The following is an 18524-nucleotide window of genomic DNA, read 5'->3' as shown; positions in this document are numbered from 1 at the left end:
TGACCACGGTTCTCAGTAGACCTCTGCCTGCTCCTACAGACCCAGCCCTGACCCGACCCCCAGACTCTCCCACTCACACAAACACACGCTCCGGCACGCCTGCCCACCTTGGTAGAACATGTCCTTCCCTGGGACACCACCCGACAGACCCTCCTTCTGGGCCTTCAGGTCTTTAGCTTTTTCAATAAAACTTGTTTCCAGAGTTCTAAGGTTTGAGGTTGAGTATTAAAGATGGATTGAGGGACTTCCCTGGTGGCACAGTGGTTAAGAATCCACCTGCCAATGCAGGGGACATGGGTTCGAGCTCTGGTCCGGGAAGATCCCACATGCCATGGAGCAACGAAGCCCGTGCGCCACAACTACTGAGCCTGCGCTCTAGAGCCCATGAGCCACAACTACTGAGCCCACGTGCCGCAACTAATGAAGCCCATGCACCTAGAGCCTGTGCTCCACAACAAGAGAAGTCACCGCAATGAGAAGCCCACACACCGCAACGAAGAGTAGCCCCCGCTCGTCACAACTAGAGAAAGCCCACGCGTAGCAACGAAGACCCAACACAGCCAAAAATTAATTAATTAAAAAAACAAAAAAGATGGATTGGACTGGGGAATGGTTCTGGAAGGAGGCGGTGAAAGGGACAAAAGAGAGGAAGAGACAGAAGACAAGAAGCAAAGACGAGAAGCTGTGAGAAACCTCACCTTCAAGTCACTCACACCCTCATCTGCCCACCCAAATCCCACCCAAGGCAGCTCCTCAGGATACACACATGTCCTGAAATAACCACCTCACCAAATTTTAAAATATGTGCCCTTTTGGAGGTAAACTCCTTTCTCCTTCTTATCCCATGCTCCTAGGTATCCACGAGAAGAAAGTTACTTCTGAAGCCAGATTCCCTAGAAATGCCAACACCTCTTCTTTTTGACTTTCAGAGATATCTCTGCAGTGTGACCATCTTCTCAAGAAAGAAGCCTCACAGAATTCTCAGATGAGACTTTTAGCTCCCATTCTACCTTCCTACTCCCACTGAAGAGCAGACCAGCAAAGGGAAAGAACCCCTCACAAGGAGACAGCCTATGTACCTAGGGATGTACACGTCAGGAATCCTAATCCTGAAAGATCTGAATCTCTTCCCATTTTGGAATCCACCCCCCACCCCCGTTTCCCAGACCACTTTCTACCAATCCCCTAGAATCCCGCCCAGACTGAGCAGCCCAGCAGCTCGAGCGCCACTCCCCAGCCCGTCCACAGCGGCCGTGATCCTACTCACATTCAGCACATCCTGCCTGGGCTGTGGGGGCTCAATGCAAGTCAGGAGCCTGAGCAACAAGTCCATGATGGCCGATGTTCCTATGTGCTTCATAATAAGGTCCACAAAGTCACGTTTCTTCTTTAGGAAATCCACAATCTAGAGGAGAACAGCCACAACTGAAAGACACACCACTTGGGAACTATCAACTTTAGGATGCTTTCAGTCATGACCCATCTAGCTGCCCCCTCCAAAATCCACCACCACTTTAAGTTTAGGAATAGCAAATGCTGAATTAGTAGTAAGATGTCAAATTGGAAAGCCTTCTAATTGTTACAACATTCAAAAACCTCTTGGGGAAAAAAATCTCTTAAATTACCACATGTTCCCTAATACAAACACACCATAATCTTTTATTTCTGTTCACTTTCATTATTAATTCTCAAAGAATGAGGACTAAAAATTTAACACCCTATAAAGAGCAAGCAAATACACCACTTAATAGTTTATGGACATAAAGCAAGTCGATTAGGCTTTACATGAAAACACAGAATAAACATTCAAAATCCTACCTGTACTCTAGCAAGTAAGAAAAATAAAAAATATAAAGATTTCTACATCAAAGTGGCTAATTCACGTGCCATAGAAAATCACATTTGCATTTTATGTCAGCAATTCACCTGATCAAATTAACACAAGGAGGGTGAGTGAGTGTGGAAGAGGCTGACAGTTACCCCGAGGAGTTATGAAAACAGTCATACAGTCATGACCGCCACCTGGGTCTCTCCTGCGCAGGTGGAAGAAGGCACCTGTTCTGGCCTGGACACCCTTGTGTACCTTCTGGTTCCTGTCCGTGTGCACAAATCACCTGTTCTAAAGTCCCAGAAGCAGCACAATCAGCGTGGCAGCTGCCCTGACAAAAGTCTCACCGGAGTCTCTCAGAAGCCTGTGAGGCAGGGTTGCTCAACTCAGTGTTATAGATGAGGAAACTGAGGCTCAGACCAGTGAAATATCTTGCTAGAAGCTAAAAAGTGGATGCCCTGAGATTTAAATGCCCCAAAGCCACAAGTCTGCCATTATCCCACACAACGTCTAACAGCCAGGGATGAACTAAAAACTGCCTCACACCATCATCGGGTGTAAATGCAGGATTAACCATCACATGTTGCTTCTCTAGACAATGAGGTTGAACTCTGTAACATAAACCTTCAAGAAGTTATACATAATTAATCCACTCACAACTGAGTCACATGGTAGTTTTAAAAGCACAGTGGAGAAGAGAGGCAGAAAGAGTCAAATGTGGCCAAAATACTGCATTATTTAGTGGCAAAAGCACTGACTCTGGAGCCCAAAGGCACAAGTCCCAGCCAGTGCCGTGGTGGCACAGCAGGGACAGCAAGCTGGAGGACCGCACTGCTGGGGGGCCCGCCCATCCAACACTGACGATGCTTCACGCAGCTGGACCTCCTGCTCCACGAGTTAATGAATGTCTGTACTGGTTAGGTCAGACTGAGTCTGCATTTTTTTCATTACTTGCAGTTGCATATATCCTTACTAATACATTATGTGATGGGAAACCTTTATTTACACTCAAAATTCTCAAAAGGATAGAAAGGTGCAGTGTGACCTTTCCCTGAAGCTGAAAGAGCAAGGGCTCTCGAATCCTCTCGTGGCTGAGGGCTTAAATGAGAAGCCCGACGAGCAGCAGAGCGAATGGGCCCTCCTCTCGGCATTTAATTGGCACGTGCCATGTTCCTTACACAGGTAACATGTCTGGCCTCGAAGACCAATGCAAATATGCAGAGCAGCAGAGAGCTTTAATTGTACTCTCACATATAATAAAGGTACACTGAAATCCAGGGCCCACAAATTTGGGTTTCCCCAGAACAGAGTGAGGAGAAAAGCATGATAAAGGTGTGAGCCCTGTCTCAATTGTGACTACAACCATCTGGAACTGACTAGGTACCTTAGACTGATGGGATGGCTTGCACTTTCCTAAAACAGTCGGTAGTACTGTCACTTCTCATCAAAAGACAGAAGAAGGAACGACAATCTGTATTGCAGTGATCATGATTTGGGGATTACTATCTAAGGAAAAAGAACCTCAATTCCAATACACTTAGGAAGGTAATCCTGCTCAATTAAGAACATGAAAGAACAGCCTCGTCTAAAATAAGACATGTATCCACTTTGCCTTGGCAAAGGACAGACGTACTGGGCCTAAAATAGTTCCAGTCCCTCCATGTTTGCTGACAGCAAGGACGGGTCAAGGAGCCTGTTTTCCACCACGAAGGATGCCAGGCCCAACTGGTGTGACCCCTGCACCCCTGTCATCACACCCCTGCTGGCTGCACTCTGCAGGACTGCTAGGTTGCACTCGGGCATCTGAGGCTGTTGTTGCTCCCTGGGTGCCTGTTTCCATAAGTGGATCACAGCCTCCTCGTAATAAGCAGGTCCTTTTCCACACCAGTTCCCACTAGAGCAGTGATTCTCAAATTTCAGCCTGCACCACGGTCATCTGGGAGGCTTCTTAAATCCCAAATTGCTGGCCCCACCCCCAGAGGGTCTGATTCAGTACGTCTGGAATGGGCCTCAAGATCTTGCTTTTCTAACAAGTTCTCAGGTGGTCCTCATGCTGTTGGACCAGGGACCACACTTTCGAGAACCACTACACATAGGACAGATACTTGGAAAGTAAGTTTCCCAAGTACAGTACATCTGAATTAAGAACAAAATGAAGCGTGGGGGACGGGATGTGAGAACATAGATGGACAACACCACGAAGAAGATGACCACGATGATGAAGGAAGAGGAGGAAGAGGGGGGAGAGGTTCCTGGCGTTAACAGTGAGGAATGAGCTCCTGCTAAGCCCTACCGGACAGCAACAGCAGAGCTCCATGTGTACGCACATGACAGTCAGTACCCAGATGGCTCAAGTTTTTGAGTGGAGTCAAAATAGAAACAATCACCATTTGCATAAACTAACCATCAATTGCATTTATGGGAAAGCTTTTTAAGTTTCACCTGTGATCATCCTTAGGGGAAAGAAAAAATAAGTAAACTGTTACTTTACCATAGTCACTAAGATGCCACCCACACACCAAGCGCTCAGTGTGCACCCTCCCCACACTATCCTCACAAATGGACCCCAACATTCTCATGCTTCCAACCACTTGTCAAAAGAGGAAGCCAAAGTATACTGAAAAACTGAGATGTGAGGTACTCAGAAAAGAAGAGGTCAAATTAGAATGTATTCATTAATGAGTAAGTCAGTGTTAAGTCAGCAAGCATTTAGAATGCTTAAGGTTTAAAATATATCCTTTTACAGAACCTGGATTTAAGGCACACTCAGAACACTGAAGCAACAAAATTACTGGGGGATCATCTCAGGGGGATGATCAGCCCTAATACTTACCTTTTTGGAAAACAATATTTACCTGTTCTGGTTTTCTGCTGATAAGAATACTTAGCACCTTGCTGAAGAAACTGGCAAGTAGTGGGTTCAAGGGGGAATCGTTTAGGAGGAAGCTATACAATTTCATTAGCAAGGATTCATCTTCTCCCAGTCTATCATTCATCTGGGAGACATCAGAAGTGAGCAACTCACAAGATATATTTGGATACCTAGAAGAACAGGATACTTATATCATCATCTGTATTAACAGTTTAATTACATAAAGTAAAATGCAAATCAGAAAGGTTTCCTAAAACTCTGTGAAAAATAAACAAAGTCATCTTCTGGGAATTAGAAAATAATTTCAATCCATTCCGTTCAATTTAATCTAGAGAGATTATAGAGTGAATTTTCTTCTGTGTCTAAAAAATGGTTTCTAAACCAAGCTTGAACCCAACAAAACTAGAGCACACCTGGGACTCAGAAGGCAAGGGCGGGGCCTCCTCAGAGGAGGAGGCACGATGGGGCAGGTCAAAGCCTGGGGCCGAAGCCCTCAGCAGCCTGCTCTGGCATGCAAAGCAGCACAGCTCATAGGACAACCGCGGGGGACGCCCATTTCCAGGAAACTGCACTGCACACAGCACCCTTAACTATTCAAGATACACTTAGGTTCCTGGACAGGCTGCCTGTATTCTCAGATGGGTTGTAACTGGAGTTAGAAAGCCGGGCTTATCAAGAGTGCAGTCCATATGACATGTTATGAGAATAAATATTCTGATATACTCAGGAGAGAACAGGACACGGCCTGAGTTACCCAGGTGGTAAAACCGTATACAGAGCTCTCCACACCAGTCTTCCAGGATCTTCTGGGATCAGCCCACCATCAGATCTCACTGCTGTGGGACACAGTCCTCTTCCACAGGCCCCACGGCCCTGGAAATACCTGTACCCCTAAAGCACGTTCGCCCCTGAGCGCAAGGGCACTCTCTGAAAAGCAGGCAGTAGATGCATTTTCTCCACTCACTTCTTTTACCACAAATGACTTCTCATCTGTTCTCAGAGCAACAGTGGAGACTCCAAGGCCCGTCCAGACTACACTCTCCCCCTCCCACCGTTCACCTCTCTGCTCTTTATCCCTCCCAGGTGAGTAGCAGGGAGTGGCAAGCTCAAATGCTGATCAGGACAGAGAGGTGACAAAACAGCTAGAAGCAGCTATATGGCTAAAGAGAGGGGTAAAGGGTGTGGTCGGAAGCCATGCAGCACCCCTGAGGCATCCAAGCAGCTGCCTGTTTGGAGACCACGGGCTTGAGAAGCAACTGGCAACAGACCAGAAGCTGCAGCACCTAGCAGCTCTGCCATGAGGGAGGAACACTGAACCGTATGAGAATATCCCCAAAGATCACATTATCAAATCGCTGTCTTCCGGAGGCTTTGGCTCAATCAAATTAAAGCCTTCCTCACTTTATAGAACACAAGGACTCAAAGACCCCATAATACAAAGTCACCAAAGTGCCGGAGGCAGGAGCAAGCAATGGCGACAGGTGTGGCTTCTGGAGTCACACCACCTAGGCTCAGAACCTGTCTCCACCACTTACAAGCTGTATGACCTCAGGCACGTTACTTACCTTCTCTGGGCCTCAGTTTCCAAGGATGCAATATTAAGACAACAGTCCTTACCTCACGGGGGAGAATAATACATACAAAATACCGAGAAGGAGGCCTGGAATAAATAAATACTAGCTGTCTTAATTCCCCTTTTTCTTCTACTTCATAAAACTTCCCGAATGCTGCAACGGGGCTGGGGTTGCGGGGGTGGTGGCGGAGTCAGCCCAACTGCCCCAATTTGGAAGCTGCTGGCAAAGGGCCGGGAAAAGCTGGAGACGCCAGCTCCGGCCACAGCCCAGTGTGTAGGGAGTAGTCTCAGAATTCTGATGCAGAAGGTCCAGAAGAACGCGTGGGCAGCTTTTAAAATTTTCACCTGTTTCTCCACCGGCGACCTGGAGGTCTGACTGAGCTAAAGAAGCACGCATGTGGGGGCCCAGGCACAAACACAAAGCCTCAAAGTTCTGGTTCAGAACAGGCTGGGGCTACTCTCTCTCTCCCTCCCTACCTCCCTAAGATTAAACAAGCTTCTGAAACACCCCAAGACCTCCTCTACGCCACCCTTCAGCAAGGCCTCTCCAGCCCCACCCCACCCTCTGACCTCAGCTGCACAGAAGCGATAGGAAGAGAGTCCAGCCCAACCATACCCCTGACCTGCAGCCGGTCCCCTTCCTCCTCCCACTATGAAGCCACCCTACTGTCCTCTCGACCGAGGCCAGCACAGAGCATCACGAGACCTCCCGCTCCCTCCACACCAGCCCCATTTCCCCCTGCGCTGCATCACCCTCACCAGCACATACACACACCGTTATTTCTCGCATCTATGAAGAAAAACAAACACCACACCTCTCCTGGCTCCACATCTGCCTGTAGCTCCCACTTTCTCTCTCTGCTCCTTTTCCAGGGAACTACTTGAAAGAACTCTCTGCTTTGTCTCCAGTTTTTCCTCAGAAGCACTGCAGCCTGGCTTCCGTGTCCAACAACCTGGAGAACCTGCACTGAAGGGGCCCATGTGCTCCACGCTGTAAATGCCAATGGTTACCTGGCCTGTCAGCACAGCCCCTGGATCCCCTGGGCCCCCTGTCCCATCTCCCCGTCCTGAAGCCTGGCCTCCCCTGACATTGAGGGAAGCACCCCTCCGGGTTCTCCTCTTGCCTCTAAAGTCCCTCTGTGGGAACCCTGACCCGACCAACAGCATCTCAGCTTTTGGGTTTACACTAGTACTTAAGGACCTATTTTTAAAGTTCTGTTCAAATTTCTGCTAAATTATTTAAAACTGAGGTATCTGTTATTAAGATTAAAAAGTTAATGTAAAAATGACAAACCTTTAACACCTTGTGTATGATCACTGGATTAAAAGTGATGGGTTCAATCCACATGTGTAACTGATACGCAGTTACAAACTTCACAAACCACAGCAATCACCCCATCATCCGTAAACTAAAAAGCACTAGTCTAAATTTCCTTAGATGACTACAGTCAACCTTAACCCAGAGAAGCTTTCAGATTCCCTCTGAAAAATCACTCTGTGCTAATCCAGCTGTCCGAGTTATCCGGCTCTGTGTATGTTACCACAGCTGGTGGCTCTGTCCAGGCCAGAAGTGCAGCAGAGAACTGCTCTGCTCAGCTCAAGCCATGCTCCCTCGAAATGGTGCCAACCAGAAGGCTGCATGCCCAGGGAAACACAGCTGTTCTCTCAACCTCAAAGGTAGCACAAAAAACGCTGGCATGGCAATACAACAGATGCCATGACTACTTTTTGGTAAAATAAGCAATTTCCACAAGGCTTGCTTACTCTTCTCCAGTTAAAGAAGTATTAGCTTCATTCAGCATGTGAGAAAACAGATCCAAGAAGGGTAAGCCTCTTGTTCAAGTTCTCAGAGCTCCTAGGAGAGGGCTACACGCATCCCGGGTGGGCCTGATACCAAGCCCACACCACGCTGCCTCCAGCCAGGATAAGCCCCACGACAAGCAGCATCCACATATGGTGGTTCACTGTGAAGGGAATTCCAAAGTAGCAAAGTATCTGTCTTTGGGGCGAAAGGAGTACACTGGTATTCCTGTCAAATTTCTGTCCTTTTCTTTTCTGAGGTACTGCTCTCTGAGTGGAGACGTGCTGCATGCTAGTTGTCAACCTTAATGGCTGGCAGAGAACATGACTTCCTTGAAGATCCAAGCCATGAGAACTTGGAAGCATTACTAAGTACTATTCCTCTGACAGCAAAACTCTCCCCACAAAGAAATGAAAGGATATCTGATAAGGGGGACAGACTGGGGGAAAAAGGGCAAAGGAGAATCTACTGTAGGCCGTAATTCTTCCTATTCCATTAAGTTTATTTAATGCTTCATCAATGACTTTTTGTTTTGTTCCTGAATTGGTTCTATTTTCAGGCAGAGAGGGGGGGACAAATATTTCAATAGAGTTGGAGATGGAAAAGTAACTAACTGAAATCCCAACACTTTAAATACATATGGAATATTCGCAGAGTTTCCAGGGGTCCGAATACGAAGTGTTATAAGCTGACGACACCAGTGGTGAAGTAGATAAATCCACTGCAGTTATCCAAGGTGTTAGCTGCTTAAATTTAGCTACAGTAATGTTGACCAAGACCCATACACTTATTTTCAGTTAACAAAAGGTCAGAATTTATTTAATCAGCAGCGCTGTTCATTAAACAAGCTCTGGCCCAGATGTGCTGTGTAATCTTGAGTAGTCACATCATCTCTGTCTTCCTATTTGCAAAAAAGAGAAAATACTTACTTGGATTGTCTTAGTATTTTAGGAAACTTTATCACTGTTTATAATGCACCTTGCCCTTAGACAAAACCTTTTGGCCAAAATTTAGAACGTTCACTTTAAAAATCTTGTGATTTCACTGGACTTAGTTCTAGAACGGATTGTTTGCTCCACTGAGCCTGTTGCTCTTGACATGTTAACATTCTGTAACTGGTCTACGACAGCCCTGCAGAGCTGCTAGACAACAAGGACGATAATATACCCTACCCCCGCTTCACTTCAGCCCCACCCTAAAGAGAAGACTGAATTTTCTTACTTGTATCTGATCTTTTCATCCATGTCTTGAGGTGGTTCTTCAATAATGAATGAGACTAAATCTTCGAGACATTCTGCTTTTAACAGGAACTCTATAAGTTTGCGGTTCTGAGCTTTACATTCTTGTAAAACATCTTCCTCATCCATCAACTCCTTCAGTGTTACATCTTCTCTTTCTAGAAGTGTGTCTATGTGGGATGATGAGTGAAGATCAAATTTCCAAAACATGCTGCTCTAAACAAAATGCAGAGAGTATTTCAAATACAATTTCAACTTCACATATTAATTTTTCAAGTTTCCATCTAGTTTTACAGTCTAAAATGTCAACTTGGGTCACATAAGAAAAACAAGTTCCATATCGAATCTATAAAATACTTTCTAAATAAGTAAAACTGGCAAGATTTTTTCCTTCTCAGAAAATATTTTTATTGATAACAAAAAATTTTGACTTGAAAATGCTGAAAGAATGATAAAACCTGGGATGATTTTAACCTGCAAAATTAACCCACCCATACTTTAAGAATTTAGTGCTGGGAAAGGAAGAAAATAAACCCTTTCTTCAGGGTGAAACATACATTCTTACACAGAACTAGTATCTTCAGTAACAAATGACAAGTATCGAGACCTAAGTACATGGTACTCTTCAGAATATTACAACATTAAATAAATAACCACCACGAACCAGAACTTTTAGCCACTGACAGCACCTTCACAGCTGAAAATGTGAAAGCCATAAAATGGCAAAACCTATGCCATTCTTAACAAAGAAACAAAAAACTGTAGCAAGATCACCTTAAAGAACGATCATTCACCTTGTCTTCAAAGTTGATCACGGAAAATTCGATCCTAGGATGTCTACAGACAAAAGAGTTCACTGTCCTTATTTTAAATACTTCAGCAAAGTCACACTGAAAAGCCATTAGTGACATTCAAATACCTTCCCACGTCCCACTGGTATCAGGTCAGTATGTGCTTATTTTGGTCTATAAGCCGAACTTCTGCTAATCTAATGGTCTCTCCACTTGAAGTCAGAAAACTGGACACAGTTTACAATTTAGCCTTAAGTCTTCAAAAAAAAAAAAAAATAGGTCTCATTTAAAGTAGCATGTCTTTTCATTTTTTTGTAATCCCACACATAAAGGCAAAGTATAATGAAAAGTACTAATAAACCACAAAAGCAAATCTCATATCAAGCCCTTACTACTGGCTAGTTATAAACAAGATATACACTCATATTCATCAACTGAAAACTATAAACATCTACAAACCAAAGTCATACTTCTAAAATATGGATCAAGATATAATCACATTATCTACCTCAATTAAAAACTGACCTCCAAAATTTTAACCTTATAAAGGTAACTCATCATATACTGATTTACAGAGAAAACTGATAATTGGTGGTGATGAAATAACAAGTGTTGGCAAACTTCGGCCCACAGACCAAATCCAGCCCACAAACTGCAAGCTAAGAATGGCTTTGATAATTTTAAAGGGTTGTTTAAGAGAAGCATATGTGACAGTGACCATGGGTGGCCTGCATATTTACTATCTGGTACTTTACAGAAAAAGTTTAGCATCCCTTGCTCAAGAGGAAATAGAGTGCTGACTAACACATTCCTTTCTGCCATCTCTGAACCCACACGGGCATGTCCCCCACAGTCCTCACAGCCTGCCCGGAGGGGCGGAGCCATGTGGTGTCAGGCGGGACTGTCTACCAGATCCATTCTCTCCCTTCCTTAGGCACTCACCTAGACCATGTCCCCAACTTCTCGGGCAGGTAGATATGGCCACATTACAAAGTTTTCTCCAATGTACCGTGAGCCATAAAAACCTCCATGTGCTCCCCCCGGCATCTGGCTGGATGTTGATGACAAAAAAGGCCCTAAGGGACTGCAGAGCCCAAAAGGAAGGTGCCTGCACCCCCAAATCACCACGAGGAAGATCGCTGCCTGCCGATCTGAGAGCCTGTCCTAGGCCGGGTTACGATGAGCCATCATACACACCTGCTCTGTATTCCAGCAGGATGGCCGACCTGACCAACCAGCTCCTCCAAACTCCTGAGCGCATGACATCGTGTGTTATTATACTTATTTTATTATACACAAGAAAAGGAATTCTTGAGCAACTATCTGTTTTAAAATGCCTAACTCCTTTTGCTTTCCACTATCCTAAATTAGAATAGCATTTTTCAAATCAAAACACCTTAAAATATACATTTCCACAGTGCATTTTCTTTAAATTGGGTAAGGTATACTACCGACTTAAAAATAAAATATAACCACAGTATACTCTTAAACATTATGTATTCTATCTTTTAACCAAACAGCAAATTGACTGGAAATGAACAGCACTGGTAAATTAGTTACCCCTGGCTTGGCCCTACTTCTATTTGTGCCCTTTGAAGTAAAATCAAGCTAGGTATGAACTAACTGTTACAAAGTTCAACTGCCCAGGGCCCTGAGGTCAATGGAGTCCTTTAAAAAATGTAACTAAGATACTCTGAAGAAACTGAAAAAAGTCAGAACTTCAACAGCTCACTTTTAGTAAACATAAATACACTTTAAAATTCTTAACCTAGGTATACTTCAACAGGATTTAGCGATAAGAGGGAATACAATTTCTTACAGTAAACCAATTCACAGGCTTTTAAATCAATACTGACAAAGAGAGAAACGGTAAAAGCAAACTACCCTCCATCTTTCTGCAAAATCCTAGAATTGTTTTATAAGTTGAATGAGGTACCTTGAAAATAGGGTTTTCTCCACAAGGGCTGAAGAGTATGTGGGCAGGAGTTGCCGCAGAGGACAACTTCTGCTATGCTCCGCCTTCCTCATAACTGAAGACACAAGTGAAAATTATCACTGTATATGCATAAAATAGGACCAAAGGATCCATAAATCTACTCGTCATAGATCAACTGCTTTAATTAAGGGTCCTGTGAAATTAAAATATCATCCTTCTTGGAAGCAAAACCTGGGCCACAGTACCTTTATTTCAAAAGCAGTTAAGCAGTGACACTTTGTTTCTGAAACAAAAGGTGCTACCTTGTCTCTATGACACGGGACCTGGTATGGTGATGTGGTTCAGTCACGTGCAAGAGGTTTGAGAAGGACGTCAGTCCCTCTGCAGAATCTGCCAAGGCTCTGCTGGAAGAGTATATTGAACAGGGCCCAACTGTGGTTTATGTAAACCACCTACAACCACTTGCTTTCCATCAAATAAACATCATTTTCTCCTCAAACCTTGTTAGGACTCTTAAGCCTCTCAACATACTGGATTCCAATGCTGGCTCCACAACTGCCTGGCACTGAGGCCTCAGGAAAACCACTTCACCTCTCTAAGCCCCAATATCCTCAAACAAGTAAACTGGCTGTGAGTAGATGAGAAAGGCCCGGTCTGGTGGCTGAGACATACCGGCACTCAGCACCTGGAAGCTTCTGTGTAATCAACATACCACCCCCTTGAAGTCAAGTGAGCTTTAAACCAATGCTACCGAACTTCCATGGGGTCTTATTAAAACACAGTCTCAGATTCTGATTCAGGAAAGCAGGGATCAGGCCTGAGATTCTGCACCTCTAGCAAGTCCTCAGATGCTGCTGCTGTCCTGGGTTTAAACCATTGCTGATCATTTGCAATAAACTGCTATAAGTATATTCAAAATAATCATGTAACCATGAGAAACAGAGGAAAAGCCTACTATACCAACACGTGACTGTTATTTATTTCAGAAACTCCCTGTGGACAAGCTGGTATTAGTGGGTTTTCCTTCAACATAACAGAAGCAAAACGTAACACTTTCCAACAGAGGCCAGAAAAAATGACACCATGGACACACTAAAAGGTAAACTATTAAAGAGATTTGGAGAGAGAAACTGCTGATGGTCCTGCCTACAAATGAGAAGGAAACTGTGGAAATGACAAAGAAGAACTTTAATGAGTTTAAAATACAAAATCCCCTATTCATTATGTACTAACTGCCTAATTTTGGCAATTTTCTATCCAAGTGGGGTAAACTGCACTCTGTAAAGCCCAAGTCTGTGAACTGCTATCAATGGTGGAAACCCTGTACCCAGGAATGGCCGGCCCAGGGCACAAGGTTCAAAGGTTCAAAAAGACATACAAAGATTATGAAGAATCTCAAGACAGCAATGTTGAGCCTGAAAGCTAACGCTTCTGGGTGTGGGCCCCGTGGGACTACAGGCCGCACACCCGCGAAGCCAGCCTCTGGTATGCCATTCCGTAACTGGCTCACTTCAATCCCCAAGATCCCATACCCTAAATACTTCCTCGCATGCTCCAGTCTTGCAACAAACACGCACAACATACATCCAGTTTAGATAGCTGCAGTCACCTAAAGTAAGAAGTACAACCTACACAAACATGAGAAGTAGCTGCGTTCACCTAAGATAACACAGGGGAAAGACTTTAAGACAACAAAATGTGTTACAGATTTTTAATACTATTTCTTTTAGATGTGCTATGAAGGGAATAGTTATAATACAAATTTTTTCTGGGTCTTATACAAAGGCACGTAAGCACATGCTCCCCAAGTTCAAATCCCTACACACCTCAGTCTGCCTGCAGCACTCTCTAGAGGCCCCGGCCCTCAGCACGAGAAACACAACACCTCCACTGTCACCCGAGCTGGTGCTAACAGAAACATCACTCAAGACACAATGTGAGCCACATGTAAGCTTAAATTTTCTAGCAGCCACACCAAAAAGTAAAAAAGAAACTGGTAAAATTAATTTTAAATGTATTTATTTAACCTCATATAGCTAAACATTATTATTTCAACATGTAATTCTTTTGGTACTAAGTCTTCAAAATATGGGTGTTTTGAAACTTCACAGCATATCGCAATCTGGACCAGCCACATTTCCGGTGCTTAAGAGTCACACGTGGCCATTCGGGACAAGACAGCTCAAATTGTATGATTGCTACAATTATGATTCAAAGTTTCTCTCCTGGTACTAAAATACCTTCCCCATCTCCTTCCACAGCCAAAGTCAATAGTTACCCACATTTTCCACACAAGGGCCAATGTGGGATGGGTGGGGAGAGGCTATGGGCCACGGTCTTCTTTCTTTTAAAATATAAACATACCTGGGAAATCATGTTTATTCTCATATATATATATATACATATACATATATACATATAAAAGAAACAACTTGGACATTCTTAACTCAAACAAGTAGGTCACAAGAAAACGAGAACTGTTTTTTAGCCTCTAATTTCTAGGAATATTTGTAGGGATAAAAGGTAAAATTTCAAATTCTTTACCTTGTGATAATGGAGAATGCTAGCTTGAATCAGGAGGGCTACAAGTGGCTCATTACTGGTAGAGATACACCTGGCCAAATTTTGAAATAGTTACGTGTCTGTGGGAATTTATTTCATTTTCTAAGTTAATTCAAAAATATTATGATGAAAAATAAAATGCCCAGGTCACTCGAACATGTTGGGAAACAATGATGTTTGATTAATATAAAAAAATAGACTCCCCACTGGTCCCGGAGAAAACTGAGTCTTCACGGCCTCCATTCAGTTTTTTAGTGTATGTGCTGCCGAAGCGAGCACCACTGCCTCCATTCAGGTTCAAAACAACGTGCTTATTACTCCGCGAGGGGCAGGCACATTTACCCCAAACCTTTGGCCGAGTTTACCAGCAGCCTGGGAACAGGGTGTAGTGAACAAACTGAGCTGCTGAAAGGCTGTTCTTACTGGCTCTCCTGCTTCTGCCAGTGTCCAGACACCTGGAGTTGCAGGACCCCTGGGCTTGGATTCAGGCGTGCGGAGAACTGAGTTGGGCCACATATAACAAGACCCAAATGGGGGGACGGCTAGGCTGAAGAAGGGTTGGTGGTTGCCACTCTGTACACTGAGAGCAGCACGCCACCAGGAAGGGAAAGAGAGGAAAGTATCTATAAATAGCAGAGTGCAGAGTCACTCTGAAGGGAGGTCAGCTCTGTGTTATAAGTTAATGATAAACTCCCCCAACAGCAACGCTCAAGGCCTAGGCAAAAGCTATAATTTTCACACGAAGAGGCAGAAACATGCAACATCGGGAAGGAGTAACAGTTGGGCTTTGATGGCAGTTCTCTTTAAGTACTAAGGAAAAAGATCACAAAGGACTGGGAAGTCTACCCAGTAGCTGCCTCTCCACTGTTAACAAAGGTATCCAACTCATACAGTTGTCCCCTCACCCCCACCCGAACACTAGACTAATCAAAGCAAGTATCAGAGTGCCAGTTAGAGATAACGAATTTCTTTAGAGGAAAGGGCAATACAAACTCAGGGCCAGTTTCGTTGTATTAGCTCTGAAACTGCTTCTTCCAAAGAACGTATCAAAAGCAATCAAGTTTCTACCATCCAGATGTTGTAGATGCTTTGCCCAGTTTTAATTTGTAACTTTCTTTGATATTTCAGCTTTTCAGAGTAGTAAATAAAGGAGTAAAATCCATTTAATATGCACTATATTAATCAACAGGTACTTTTATTTATTTTTTTGCAGTACGCAGGCCTCTCACTGTCGTGGCCTCTCCCGTTGCGGAGCACAAGGCTCCGGAAGCGCAGGCTCAGCGGCCATGGCTCACGGGCCCAGCCGCTCCACGGCACGTGGGATCTTCCCGGACCGGGGCACGAACCCGTGTCCCCTGCATCGGCAGGCGGACTCTCAACCACTGCGCCACCAGGGAAGCCGTAACAGGTACTTTTAAAGCACTAATTTGCACTGTATTGGGGAATGCAGGAGTAATATGATAACGGTGCCTACTTCCTTGAAGAATACAATAAAACTGAGAACAGAGAAAATACAGAAAATAAATGGCATAAACTCCAAGCTTGTTCTGTAGAAAGGGAGCTCAAGGGAGGGGAGCCTGGACAGAAAAGACTTTGCTATAAATGAGGCCTAAGCTGGGCCTCAAAAGACAGGTAGGGCTCAGTAGGTGATCCTACAAGCATGGAGGATAGACCCTGGAGCTTCAAGAAATTCACAGCAGGGAGAAAGTCCTGATGACAAGAAGAAAGAGACTTTCAGAAGGCACTAGGAAAGGTTAGGCAACGCAAAGCCAGATCTCAAAGAGCCATGCACGAATGCACAGCAGAGCCGGGCAGGCTTGCTGCAGAAGCGAGGGAGGGAGCCAGTCCGTTCTAACTGAGATAAATGCACATTAAAATAGCTATAGCAAAGATTAACACAGTATACAGAAACAAATGACTCAAGAAAAGTAGAGGAAAATGACACAGAGGAGACGAAATTTAAGCTGTGGCAAGTACATTTTCAACAGACGCTGTACTCCCACAAAGGCGGAGAGGGGAAGAGGTCTAACCTGTTCCCAGAACGGCCATGTGTTTGAATATGACTAAAATGTGGGATAGGGAAGGGAGTGCTTAAGACAAGACCACTGAGGTGGGACACTGAGGTCAGGTGAGACAAGGCAAACGAGCAACAAGATGAGATCTAGAGTTTAAATGCTGTCAATGTGAAAGATGGACTGGACAGGGGTGAGCCTAGATAAAGAGCGGTGACCCAGAGACTGTTTTAAGAACTCGCAGAGGATGGCGAGGCCCTACAACAGCCTCTACTTTGAAAACCAAGTTATTCCCTAAGAAATTTCACATTAAATTATTATCCCCCCTCCAGTTTCACCCATAATTCCTCAAAGCCTAATTCTCATGTTTTCTTCATTCCTAGCTGCACTTAGGTATCAGATGATACAAATTTATAGATTGCCCTTGGAATTCTGAGCTACCTGGGAAACACACGATCCTCAGAAAACAAATGCCTACCCACACCCTGGGGCTAACTCCAAATACACCTCTAAGATGCTGTGGACAGGCAAGAGGTGTGATCTTAATCGCCCACTTCACTTTTATATTTAAACAGCCAACTGCCGATCAAGAAAAGTCCAGCCTCACTTTTGTCATGGAGTCCACACTAAAGTACAGTGATGTGTCCTTCTACAAGTTCTCATTATGAAAATGCAAGTGGACATGAATTTCTGTGCATAATTTCCACAACTTCAATATGAGTATATGCAAAGCATGACTTATTTATACTAAGAACAAGTTTTTTTTTAAAGTGAGACTAAGGGGTTGGAAAGAAAAAAGACAAGTAATGAGGATGACACAATGGCAATCAGGTTTTTGCCAGGAGCCTTGTTAGAGATCAAAGCAATAAAGGCAAGGAAAACCTAGCTGGATCTAGGTGTCTATTCTGTGTGTGTGTGCGCGTGTGTGCCTGCACAAATAAGAAAATTCTAAGTAGAGGGTTTTCCATCTCAAGCATCCAGAATTCTCTGAATCTCTGAAACCAGGCAGAGCTGTCAACAAATCTGAAATATCAGAAAGAAGTGACATGTAACTGGGGAGCCAGAGGAAACGTGATGCGATTAGAACACCTGTCATCTGAAATAACCCAAAAGAGTTCCTAATCTAAAACTGTAGGGATGGGAATTCCCTGGTGGTCCAGTGGTTAGGACGCATCACTTTTGCTGCTCGCGCCCAGGTTCAATCCCTGGTCAGGGAACTAAGATCCTGCAAGCTGTGCGGCGTGGCCAAAAAGTAAATACAATAAATAAAACTGTAGGGAGGAAGATTGGTCCTAAGCAAGTCAGGAACAGTATGAAAACAGCAGAGCTAGAAAGAGAACTCTATACTAACACAGTGCAGGGGAAAGCCTTGGAAAATCCAACTCGCCCATGTTTTTACTAAGTGAAATCAGTTATATGCAGTTTGTGAGTCATCCAACTTGAATCAAGTGACAGTGGCTACTTTTTTATTCATATGTCCATTACAGACAAGATGCCCAAAGAGAACAGCCTTTCCAAATCAGAAATTCTAGAGCATATTGAGATGCCATTGAAAAAAGGCCAAAAAAAAACAAGCTTCAGTTTAAGAACGAGCTAACTACCCTGGTTAATTTGGAGTTACAAGCAACTCTATAACAGAGACAGACATGGCAAATTGGTCACAAATTTTAAAGGTCCCCTCCCCCATTTTTTTTAACCTTCGATCTTCCTTGCCCAGCAAACTTTAATCAGAATGTGTATAATCAGGACTTCCCTGGTGGTGCAGTGGTTAAGAATCCGCCTACCAATGCAGGGGACATGGGTTCAAGCCCTGGTCCAGGAAGATCCCACATGACACGGAGCAACTAAGTCCGTGCGCCACAACTACTAAGCCTGCGCTCTAGAACCTGCGAGCCACAGCTACTGAGCCTG

At 44.3% G+C, this 18524-nt stretch overlaps 1 protein-coding gene across 19 annotated transcripts in view; it reads right to left on the bottom strand.

Annotated features, from left to right (window-relative positions):
• Positions 1 to 18524, bottom strand: part of PPP6R3 (protein phosphatase 6 regulatory subunit 3) — a 126740-nt gene that overhangs the window by 64060 nt on the left and 44156 nt on the right. For 4 of the 19 annotated variants that reach the window (XM_033861315.2, XM_019929067.3, XM_019929068.3 and 1 more), the window contains exons 1-4: positions 10087 to 10136; positions 9296 to 9523; positions 4684 to 4870; positions 1268 to 1405 (exon numbers count right to left, since the gene is read on the bottom strand). In XM_033861315.2, the coding sequence (XP_033717206.1) occupies positions 1268 to 1405; positions 4684 to 4870; positions 9296 to 9522 (552 nt within the window). In that variant the 5' untranslated portion in view covers position 9523; positions 10087 to 10136. Of the gene's footprint in view, positions 1 to 1267; positions 1406 to 4683; positions 4871 to 9295; positions 9529 to 10086; positions 10150 to 18524 lie in introns of those variants that run through there. The other 15 variants (XM_033861325.2, XM_033861323.2, XM_033861324.2 and 12 more) reach the window with 8 other exon arrangements.

This window comes from Tursiops truncatus, chromosome 8 (genome assembly GCF_011762595.2).
Source record: "Tursiops truncatus isolate mTurTru1 chromosome 8, mTurTru1.mat.Y, whole genome shotgun sequence".
NCBI classification, from domain to species: Eukaryota; Metazoa; Chordata; class Mammalia; order Artiodactyla; family Delphinidae; genus Tursiops; species Tursiops truncatus.
The sequence above is the reverse complement of the archived record's forward strand: the minus strand, read 5'-3'. Positions and strand labels throughout refer to the sequence as shown.